This window comes from Tupaia chinensis, unplaced genomic scaffold (assembly GCF_000334495.1).
Source record: "Tupaia chinensis unplaced genomic scaffold, TupChi_1.0 Scaffold000688_1, whole genome shotgun sequence".
Classification (NCBI taxonomy): Eukaryota; Metazoa; Chordata; class Mammalia; order Scandentia; family Tupaiidae; genus Tupaia; species Tupaia belangeri.
Window position 1 is genome coordinate 3,172,444 of NW_006160211.1, and position 11,938 is coordinate 3,184,381.

Sequence of the window (11,938 nt, forward strand, 5' to 3'; positions counted from 1 at the left end):
GGCCCAGCCGCAGGAAAGACTGGGCCTCCCTCTGAAATGTCGGCCAGCCTGGGTCCGGTGGTGCTATTTACCTTCCCAGGAGTAAAGCCACACCCGAGAGCGCCATGAAATGCGCCTGTGATCCGCTCTATTTCGGGCATGGAATGAGGCACCCGGTTTGGGCAGCTAGCAGAAATGGGCAAGGCACCAGGGAGCAGAGATCTTGGTTCCTCATCTGGGACCATCGGAGCTGCCCGGACCAGACAACACCTAGGAGGTAACCTGAGCTGCCCTGCAGGACTGGAAACCTCAACCTGGAAACCAGCTGCTGGAGTGGGGGAACCCCAGCCACCATAAACATCCCCTCTGCAAAGCCTCAGGAGCCTCAAGGAGGTTTTATTACCACTTTTACTATCAAGAGCTTGAAATTTCCCATATAGTCTGTTTTCTCTCTCAGAGCCCCCATGGGGTTCTTAGAAACAAAGGTATTTTAAAAACAGAAAAGAGTAAACCCTGGAAAATGCCTTACAGGACTCTAGGAAGACAGATTTCTTCCAGTTTTACAAATCCCTATAGGCTCACAGTGCCAAACACTACGAACTTTGAATACATGGAACTGTGGGACCCACCTAGTCAACAAACACGAAAAACTGGCCGCAATTTGCTTCTTTCTGAGTCCGAAGAGTTGTATATTCACTGTTACAAAAACATACATATGCTTGCACACTTTCCATTCTTCCTGGGGTCAGGCGTCTTTATTTTACTGAGGATGCAAGGGAGGCTCAAAAGTCGTACTTGCCCAAGATTCACTCCCTGACATAAATCCTTCACTGGACCCCTATTTTTCCTAATTTCCCAATTCAGAATATTAATAGCTCACAATTATTTGGTAAATAGAGGAGCAAACAGGCTCTAAAATGGTCTCCAATGAGCTCCATTTCCTGGTGTTCATTCCCTGTGTAATCCCTGCCCCAGGAGTGTGGATTGGCCTTGTGACCTCTCACAGCTAGAATGTGGCAACAGTGATGAGGACCCGATTCAGTGGTTAGGCTACAAAAGATGGTGACTTCTGTCTTGCTAGCAGACTTTCTCTCAAGGACTTTGATGAAACAAGCTGTCATGTAAGGAACTGAGGGGAGCCTCTGACCACCAGCCAGGAACCAAAGTATGCTTATAGCCACGAAAGTTGAGTTAGGAGTGATTCTTCCCCCAGGGGAGCCTTGACATGCCACTTCAGCCCTGGATGACAATTTGCAGCCTGTGAGAGACCCTGACGCACAGGACCCAACTAAGTCAGAGCCCAGATTCTGGAGCCACAGAATGGAGGAAGAATTCATGTATATGTGCTGTTGTTCAGTTATCATGCTTTAGGATGATTTATTATGTAATAGGTAACTGATAGAGCTAGACAGTGTGTTAAAGAAACTAAGACTTGGAGGGGCTTTAAAAAAATACCAGTAATTAATGTATGGCTGGTAAGTATCAAAACTGAGATTTGAACCAGTTCCATCTGATCTCTAAACCTCTGCTCTTAATCACTAAATTATATTGCTATGAGGCTCTTTGCAAAGTAGCTCTAGTCTACCTCTTGAACTTTATTGCCTGCCACGGCCACCCTTCAGCTGAGAATTGAGTTCTTAAATGCAACATCCAATTTTATGATTTAGAACATCTTTGCATGCTACTTACAATGAGATTTCCCAGTCAGTCTTAAATCAACACCCACTTCAAGACTTGAATCAAAACCTCCTCCTTTAGGAAGCATTCCTGAAAGTCACACTCTGATTTCGAAGTACCCTCTTGCTTCCAAGTGTCTTGTGTGTGCTATGATCATACTATCACATGTATCTCTTATAATCCATGATCTTCACAGGCCTCCTTCCCCCCATCCCCTACTTGGCTCATTAGAAGTTTAAGAAATGTTCATTGAATGAGAGAAGGCAAAGGAGTCAGCCCAGGACTGGGACCCATGTCTGTTGGCTCAAAATGCAACATTCTTTCCCCTACACCACACTTCCTGCTAATCTGACCTGACTCTTGTAATCCTCTTTACCAGGCTGCCTAGCAACTCACCTACCACTGTTTTCCAGCATTTTCATTCATTCATTCATCCATTCAAGAACTCTGTCCTGCAAGTATACTAGGACAAACACAACTCTAAGAAATGAAGGAGTAGAAGATGGAGCCCCTGACTTAAAAAGCTCATGATCTGTTGAGAAAGCAATCTTATTTCCCCATCTGCATAAAGTGGCTGAATTTCTCCTTGAAATGTGAGACTTTGGGTCAGCTGTACTTAAGCAGACATTCCTTGGAACTTTTATTCTAATATTATTTTTAAAGGACTCTATGACCCCAAAAGTGTGTTTTTTTCTTTTAAACTGTCACTTTGTGTCTGAGGGAAAAGAAAAAAGCCGTCATGGCTATTTCACTGGTCAAAGTAAATACTGAAGAAATCATTCTCTTGTGTCCACAGCTCCCTTTACAGGAGTAGAATTTCCATGGCATGCCAGACTGGCTGAAGAGGCAGAGGCCCCTTTCAAGCTGGAGGTGATAGAAGATCTCTACACAAGTTTTAGCCCTCTTAGATTGGGTGCTCACAGTAGAGCTGAGCATTGCTTGAGAAATAAATTTATTAAGTGCAGGATTTTCCATCAAGCCAGGGATGGTGCCAGATACCTTGCCAATAGGCCTCAGTGACTGTCTCTGCCGTTACTTTGTGTGTGTGCGTGTGGCTGTATTTCTGTTATAAAGACCAAGACCAAGAATGATGGCACGTCTTGTTATTTTTAATCAAGAGAATGCAAACACTTTTGCTCCACAGCATGGTAAATAGACATTGGTATTCAAGAGCAAGTTCTATGTATAGCACTGACTGGTGTTGGTATGTTTATATTGGAGGTGGGCAGAAAATGCCCCAGTTCTTGTGACACACAGTGATTCTTTGCAGACCTTTACCATCCATTAAATTCTAGAGTGGGTGTGCTGGCATGTAGAAAAAAATAGACTTGAGAAAATTAGCATGCCCTCATGGACTCAGGCTTAATTGAAATTATGTTAGGTCTAAGAAAAACCATGGAATGAGGAAAGTATTTTAAATAAATCATGCAATATGAAAAGGCCCTGAGCCTTTTGATGTTTTGATTTAAGTCCCTACAGATGCAAGTTTACCAGGACATCGTTAAGCACAGAGAAGGCTGGTGTAACATATTCCAGCAGATGCTTTTCTAACAGCTGTGCCCTTTTTATTCCTTGGTTTTGGAAGCCCCACATTGTCCACCTAAAAGTGCAATAAGCCCTGGCTTGGTAGGTCCTTTTCTCTGGCTCGGCAGATGAACTAAGATTGCACAAAGATTGAACATATATCATGAGAATACCTTTTGCTTTGACTGCCCATATAGCTCAGTTCTGACCAAGAGGCAGAAAGAAAAGTTTGCTTGTTGGAGCATGCAGTACAGGGGCTACTGGGAAAGATTTTCCTTCCCGGTTAACAGACGAATTAACGTCTCTTCCTTCTTGCCTATGGTAGGGCCAGGTGAAGCTGTGCTGTTTGGATCTGTATTAATAATAGCTAGTTCTAAGCATCCAACCACAAAAGCCAAGCCTAAGGACAAAAACAATCTTAGTGTGGGTGACAAAGCTATGGTTTGACTATGTCTCCCAGAAACCTCATGTGTAGGAATTTGACTGTCCTGCCTATATTGTAAAGAGAGTAAGTGAAAACGGAATCTTTTCAGTGTCCCAGGGTGGAGAATTCATCACGGAGAGAACACTCTCATGAATAGGTTAGTGACGTCCCATGAGACCGAGCAAGCTTTAGCCCTCATGAGAAGGAACTGCTTCTTCCAGAGCTGGTCGCTATAAAAGAGAGATGCTTGTTCTCACTCTGCACGAACTGGCCACTCTCTGTGCTTCTGTCGGTCATGCTGTAGGCCTAAGCCTTTGGACTTTCCAGCCACCAAAATCATGACTTTTCTAAATAAACCTCCATCTTCTTTATAAAAATCACTCAGGCGCAGGTATTTCTACTAGCAATGCGAACACAGACTAAGACGGACAGGAAGAGCTTGGGTCCTAGATGATGTCACTGGATCACTTACTTAACTAGTTCTAGCAATATCTACCTCCACTGCCTTATTTTGTACAAAGTGGAAGACTTTGTACAAGACTTTGTACAAAATAAGGCATCTCAAGCCAGGGGTGGTCCCAGACACCTTGCCAACAGACCTCAGCAACTGTCTCTGTAGTTACATTTGTGTGTGATGTGTGTGGCTTTATTTCTGTTATAAACAGCAAGACCAAGAGTGATGGCACTTCGTGTTGTTTTTAATCAAGAGAATGCAAACACTACTACACTGCAATAGTAATCTCCATTCAAGCTACTTTTAGTCAATTATTCTGTTATTTTGGAGCCCAAAACTTCCCAGCTAGTCAATAGGTAAATATTTTAGTAAGCCACTAGAGTCATTTGTTTACTAAAACTGTTACAATCATAGGATTTTTTTTTAATATAGAAAATTAGAAATTCTTCCAACTTTCCAAGCCTATTGAGTTTCTCAAATATTCTCAGGTAACATCTACTGAATTCTAACATCTCTAGTTACATGGTTGATATCTCTATCAATAAATAAATTTATCTGCACCTAGATTTCCTGCTGGTCTTAGAAGGAGAGAGACCTTCCCTGACTACTGGACTCAAGACCTCATTTCGGGACCAGCAGATGATGTAATGGTTATGTCGCTGGACTCCCATGTAGTCGACTGCGGTTCGAGTCCTGGACCCAGTGGCTTAAACTCACACTGGGTGCGTGTGTGCCTAAGATCCCAAGAGGAGAATGGAGAAGGGATTGCGGCATGGCCGCAATCACACGCCCCTGGGGTGTGTGATTTCTCACTTTCTGTCTCTCTGTCTCTCTCTGTCTCTCTGGTGAGTGCACATGCCCTATGGCAAAAACCTCTCCCCCCCTAAAAAGACCTCATTTCATATCCTCCTGACCCTGAACTGTCAGTTATCCCTGTCATCTCCCATATTTTCAATCCCTTCCCCTCTGCCGCTAACTATATCCCAATATTACCCATAAAAGTAAAAGAAAAGACAAAGAAAAATTTCCCAACCTCCTTGTTGCCTTAGTTCTATTTTTCTTACTTCCAAGGACCTCCACTGAAGGAATTTCTACTTGTTACCAGCTCTGCTTCAAGTCACTGGGGGGGAAAAAAAAAAAACAACTTTCGACCTCCATCACAGAACTGCTCAGGCAAAACCAGGGAAATCATATTATCAGAACTTATAAGCATCTTTCGATCTGTCTTACTGAGCCTTTTTGGTGCTTCTGACCGTACCGACCACACATTTTTGGAAGTTCTCTGCTCTCTTGACTTCTCTGGCTACTCCTTTGTACTTTCTCCTGGGAGTTTCTTGTCCTCTGCCTCTGTGGTCTGAAAACATGGCGTTCTCAGAGCCTGCTGCTCTCCTCTCTCCCTGCTCTGACTCCTCTACTGTCCTTACCTTCCACCTGTTCCAGTGATCCCCAACCGTCTTCCCAGCTCTGCAACTTCACTTGGGTTCTAACTTTGCGTCCGGCTCCTACAGAGCACCCTCCTGAGGTAACACCTCCAGCCGACATCGAGGAGACATAGGTCCCATACTCGGAATTCCTGAGTTTCTGATTTCAGTTCATGGAAACACCACCAGTCCCTTCTCTGTCACCACTAGGCTGGGGCAGACCCGCGGCATCTTTCACCTGCTAGCTTTTGTGGCAGAATCGACAGGGAGATTGACTCAGCGCTTAACTCCAGACTTCCTCCTCCCTTGCCCATAATCTCTACTACAGAAGTAAGACGTTTGCTTTCTCAGCTTCCCTCGCAGCCAAAAGTGGCCATCTGGTATAGCCTTGACCTAATTGCCAGAAATTTGTTGGAAGTCTGGTGGTTTTTGGAAGGGCTTTTATGTCCGTGATTAAAAGGAATAGTTGTCTCCTTCCCCATTCTTACTGCCTTAACTCTGGATGTGGTGTCTTAAGCTCAGCCAGCCACCTTCTGACCATGAGATGACAGCCATGAGAACAAAAGTATGGCAAAGAAAAAAACACAGAAAGGAGATGAGTAAATGAGCCCGCCAGCCATGCCTGTCATCAGACTCCTTGTTTTGAAAGAAAACAAGCCCTTGTTTGCTTAAGTAGCTATTGCACGTAACAGCACCCAGTCCCAACTAATACATTCTCTAGATCCTTTCTCTACGTGTACGTAAAAGCAAACCTAGCCATCACACATCCCCTGTAATGGCAAAAACTTGACAGTAGAGCGCCTCACCTCCGATAAAGTTAAAGCAATCCAGGAAGGCTGGAAAGGTCCTCTGTGGCTTGCATCTGTCTGCTATCACCAGTCCTTCTCTGCCTTACACTTGAGCAATGCCAAACTATTCCCCAGTTCCCCGTCCACACCAACAGCTTGATTCTGGTGTGCCTCTGAGTATGCCATTTCTTGCTTGGAATACCCTTCCCATCTTCTCATAACCTCTCATTCCCTTCAGTATTCAGTTTGTAACCAGAAGGTTGGTGCTGAACCCAAGTTCAACTGTTCGTTGCTTGAAAGGCAAGACACAAGAAACGAGTATTGGTGGAAAGAAGAAGTTGCTTTACTTAGAAAGGCAGCAACCTGGGGAAAACAGTGGGATTCATCCCAAGACTATCTTCCAAGTTATAGGTTATCACAGGGGTTTTTAAAGCAATAAGGGGAGGGACCAACAGATGGCGTAATGGTTACCTCGCTGGATTCCTACATAATTGACCATGGTTGGAGTCCCCGACCTAGCAGCTTGAAATATGCCGGACGCATGTGCATGCATGCCCAAAATCCTGAGAAGAGAATGGAGGAGAAGGGATTGCGATGTGGCCAATCCCCCAAGGTGTGATTTCTCTCATTCTGTCTCTCTGTCTCTCTCTGTCTCTCTGGTGAGTGCACACCCTATAGCAAAAATTTCTCTTAAAAAAATTAAAAAATAAGGGGAGGCAGCAAGAGTCCCTGTGTCCACTTTGAAGTGTTCATGCTGATAAAATCTTCTCAGTGGGTCATGTGGGAGGGGGCTGGTGGTGTCTTCCTCCTCCCTATCTGTATAACCTGATCTCTGCAAAGACTCAGCAAGGTTATTATTAACTTGCATTAGTTAGGCATTAAGCTAGATCCATTGCGAGGGAGGTAAAAGACAAAAGTTAGAGACTGATTTTCTTAAAGGTTATTCTATGAAGAAAAATTCCAAGATTAAGTACAATATGGGCTCACTTTGGTCCTGTTTGGGCTCAGTTGCAAGCTCAGATATCATATCACATAGGTCGCCTCCTTCAGTTCCATTTTCTGCAGAGACCCTCTCCTCTATGCATCCCCAATACCTGGGTATGTCCCTTTCTTAGCTCGTTACCTAAAATACTAAAATAGCCTATTTATATCTGCCCCTTCAACTGGTTAAGGGACCTCGAGTGTAGTTTTCATGTAATAATGACCTTTTAGTTGCTGTTATGCTCTCTTATCTATTGATATGTATCAGTCTCTCTATTTGAGACTTATTTTGAAATCATGAGCATAAGAAAAGAGAGGGTCTTACCAAGGTATTCCTCCATAGTCCCACACGGCCACTAGAGTATAATTCAACTCTTGAGGACTGGCTCATATTTTCTTTTATATTAATTTTTAAGTTCTTCTTTTTTTTTTTGGAGAGGTTTTTGCCACAGGGTGCATGTGCTTGCTAGAAAGACAGAGAGACAGAGAGACAGAAAGTGAGAAATCACCCCCCAGGGGAGATGGCCATGCCGCAATCCCTTCTTCTCCATTCTCTTCTCAAGATCTTGGGCACACATGCCTACTCGCCTGGTTTGAGTTTAAGCCACCAGGTCCAGGACTTGAACTGCCGTAGACTACATGGGAGTCCAGCAACATAGCCATTACGCCAACTGCTGGTCCAAATGCATTTTATCTCTTCTGAGAGAGAAAGAGAGAGAGAGATCTCCAAAAGGATCTACATGCCACAACCCGTCCCAGGTATTGGCCAGCCTAGATCACAACCACAGGAACCCAATGTGCTCTAGAAACTCCCAAGAACTGAACCTGAGGAGCTGCCAACAGGTCCAGCTGTGCCACCCCTTGGCCCAGGATTGTACCTGCTTCATGTATCTCGTGTGTCTAGCACAGTGCCTGTTACAGAAGGGCTATTCAGTCAACTCTTGTTGATTTGTATTGAAAAAAAAATCTTTCTTAAGTCCTATACTTTTTCCTGAATAATCCAATCTCTGATTCTTCACCTATTTGTACTATTCTAGATTATTATTGGAGAAATAGGGCTGGCAAGGTTTGGTTTCCATGTGAGCAAATAAGACATTTTCACTGCTAATTATATTTGAAGACATTATTACTAATAGCATTATTTTCCTTTAGAAAGAACAGTGTCAAGAGGTGAACATGGGCTCTCTTCTCTTGAATTCCTTTGAAAGAACAAGCTGAACCTCGCAGTTAGCATTCAATTATACAATATAGTATCTATCTTCACCACAAAGCCTTCTTTTCCCCACCAGACTGTAAGTTCCTCAAAGGTTCATTTCCTTTAAGACTTCTATGGCTACCTAACACAATGTTGAATAAATAAGGGCTGGTCAGCTTGTAGTGAGTTGAGTTGCTGCCCGAGAGTGATGTCAGCATGTGCTCCCTCCATTGGGTAGGAGCTGCAGCTGTACTTCCAGAGGCTATTGTCCTTGGCTTCATCTGCACTTCTTTCCTAGACATGCTGTGCTTCTTACCAAATTGAGTCACCTCATTTCTGTTGCATGTGACCGGCTGGTCACTGCCATTTCCTCTGGAAGTCAGGGTATGAGTCAGTACCATGCCGAGGAAGCCAATGATAATAAGAGCAAGCCTTAGTTGAAACTTTATAATGACTCTGGCTAAGGACCATATATGCATTATTTCAGTTATCCAATGAACATGTCCAGTCTACAGATAAAGAAACTGACCAGAACGGGATTAAGTAACTCGATCAAGACCAATTGGTGAAGTTGGTCAGTCTGCTGGGAAGTGAGCAGAAGAGCTGGGTTAGGACTACTTCTCCCGGAGGGGTCAGCAAGAGAGAATTACTCATGTCATCCCTCATCAGAAAAGTGATCAGCACCGCAAAAGCCCCAGGGGCCATTGGTCCCTACAGTCAAGCTGTGGTAGTGGACAGGACCATTGACGTTTCAGGACAGCTGGGCATAAACCCTTCAAGTGGACAGCTTGTGCCAGGAGGAGTGAGGGAAGAAGCTAAGCAAACCCTTATAAACATGGGCGAGATTCTGAAAGCGGCCGGCTGTGATTATAGTAACGTGGTGAAAACAACTGTTTTGCTGGCTGACATCAATGACTTTGGTCCTGTCAACGAAATTGACGAACAATATCTCAAGAGTAGCTTTCCTGCAAGAGCTGCTTACCACGTTGCTGCTTTGCCCAAAGGAGGCCAGTAGCCGTCCAAGGACCATTTACAACCGCATGACTAGAAGTGGGCCAGTGTTGTTTAGCTTGGAACTTTCATTATATTTTTAAACTAACATCTTAGTTTTTTATAATTGATGAAAGTATAAGTTTGAGTAAAGTATCTGAAGTTATTACAGAATGCATATAATAAGGAGAGTTGAATGTGATTGAAGATTTGTCACTAATGTTCTAAATTACACTTAATGTACACCCGTATTACTAACTGTAAGAGAAGAGAAAGAGAAATTACATATTTACTCAAATAAAAAAAGCAAAGGGAAATAACATACAGGAAAGAAGAGTTCATTGTTCCTGAGAAATAATCAAAAGCATACCCAATTCAGTTAAATCGTGTTTACTTACTGATGTGAAATACTTAATTCTCATGTTAGATATGTGATTCTGCTTGGATTGAGTATAATTGAAGTATTTAAATTTGAATGGTAAAAATATAGGAGAAGAATATGGACCAAAATTTTGTATAATACTATTTTTCTAATGGAAATTAAATATATATACAAATTTAAAAAAAAAAAAAAGAAGAAGAAGAAGGAAAGAAGAAACCAATTGGTGAGAGTTGAAACCAGAATTCAAACCTAGACAGTCTGACTCTAGGACCCGAGCTTTAACCGCTTAAGGCTGTGGAGCTGACACTCTGGTAGATGAGTCACCTCGCTCAGTAACACACAGTCTGAGCCTCTAATTCTGCCAACCTGATGAATGAATTTACTTTAAGATTGCCTGTTATTAACAAAGTTAAATGATAACGTCTTTATTGCATACCATCTTGTGAATTCTTAGAGAATGATAAAGATCTAACCTTCGTAGAGAAAATGTGACCCCAATCTCTTCAGGTGTATGGCTCTACATTTAGAGATAGCAATAGCTATTGAGTATTTGTTATGCGGTAGGCACTGTAATATATTATTTGCAATTCTTACAGCAACCTAAAACATAAGGACAATGTGATTCTGGGAATTTAGTGACTATAGCTACTACTAAATGAACTAGCATCTGAATGGCAGTCACACGATACCTGAGCATAGTTATGCTTCATTAATCTGTGGTAGGAGGTTGCTACATATGCCATCCAGAATGAATCAGAAATCCTCCAAGCATGAACATCAGAAATTACCCCAAAAAATGATAAAAAGATATGTAAAGTCTATAAAATCTCATTTTTGAATACATGGATATCTCTCTATATATATACATACACAGAGAGAGAGAGAGAGAGAGATTCCAAGCAGTAGAATATCCATAATAGACACTATTCATGTTTCTTTATACTGTAATACTCCTGTCAAAATTAGCCTGGGTAAGGGACCAGCAGTTAGCGTAATGGCTATGTCGCTGGACTCCCACATAGTCGACCGCAGTTCGAGTCCCAGATCTGGTGGCTTAAACTCACGGCAGGCGCATGTGCGTGTGTGCCCAAGATCCCGAGAGGAGAATGGAAGAGAAGGGATTGTGGCGTGGCCATCCCCTCGGGGGATGTTTTCTCGCTCTCTCTCTCTCTCTGTGTGTGTGAGTGTGTGTCTTTCTGGCTAGCACCCACACCCTATAGCAAAAACCTCTCCAAAAAAAAAAAAGAAAGAAAGAAAAGAAAATTAGCCTGGGTAAGAACAAGCTCTCATAAATTATGAAAAGTGGGGATTTAGATAATTGTTGCTCAAAGGTTTGTGTTTTAGAATTTGGTTCCTTTTTTATGCTTAGCTAATTTATTTTTTAATTATTTTTAAATTTATTTTATACATTTAATCATTGTACATCACTACAGCTTATAAAATGAGTTATCCCACATGGTTACACTTTATACCAGTCCAGTTGAAGTTATCACCCACGTTATCACCAACAGACAAACCTTGATTTCTGTGTCCCTTAAGTTTCTTGCTTCTCTATTTTCTCCTTGGTCCCTTTCTTCTCTCCCCCTTCTCCCACCCTCTTCTGGAATTTGGTCCCTAATGTAATGGTGTTTGGAGGCAGTGGATCCTAGCACGCAGTGATTAGATCGTGGGGACATCAGCCTTCTGACTAGATAGATCTTGTCTTCCACAAGACTGAATTAGTCCTAGTTCTGCTGAGAAGGAGTTAGTTCTCATAAGAGCGGATTGTTGCAGAAGGAAGACGGTTGACCCCAGGTTGCTCTCTCCTCACTTGCCCTCCATCCTCTCTGCTTCTGTCAGCTCTGCTGTGATGTAGGCTGGCCCAATGCCATCCCTATGCCTCGCAACTTTACAGCCACCAAAATGGTGAGTCTAGTAAAGCTCTATTTCCTCATAAATTACCAAGTGTCAAGTGTTTCTATTATGGACTGAGACGGAAGACAGTAGGCTATGTCCCATGGTTGTTTTGTTTTGTTTTTAACTATGGACGTGCAAGCTGATAAAGATGCTCCATGAATTCTATAAAGTGCATTTCCCACTGCCAAAGTAAAGCAGAGAAGGAGACCCATCTATGATGACGGCAT

General features: G+C 42.8%; 1 protein-coding gene and 1 pseudogene across 1 annotated transcript in view; one reads left to right on the forward strand and one right to left on the reverse strand.

Moving 5' to 3' along the window:
• Nucleotides 1-224, reverse strand: part of NID2 (nidogen 2) — a 78,699-nt gene extending 78,475 nt beyond the window's left edge. The window contains exon 1 of the mRNA XM_006160581.3: nucleotides 72-224. Within this exon, the coding sequence (XP_006160643.1) occupies nucleotides 72-224 (153 nt within the window). The remainder of the gene's footprint in view (nucleotides 1-71) is intronic.
• An 8,865-nt stretch (nucleotides 225-9,089) lies between these two features.
• LOC102478817 (2-iminobutanoate/2-iminopropanoate deaminase pseudogene) lies at nucleotides 9,090-9,458 on the forward strand (annotated as a pseudogene).
• The last annotated feature ends 2,480 nt before the right edge of the window (nucleotides 9,459-11,938 follow it).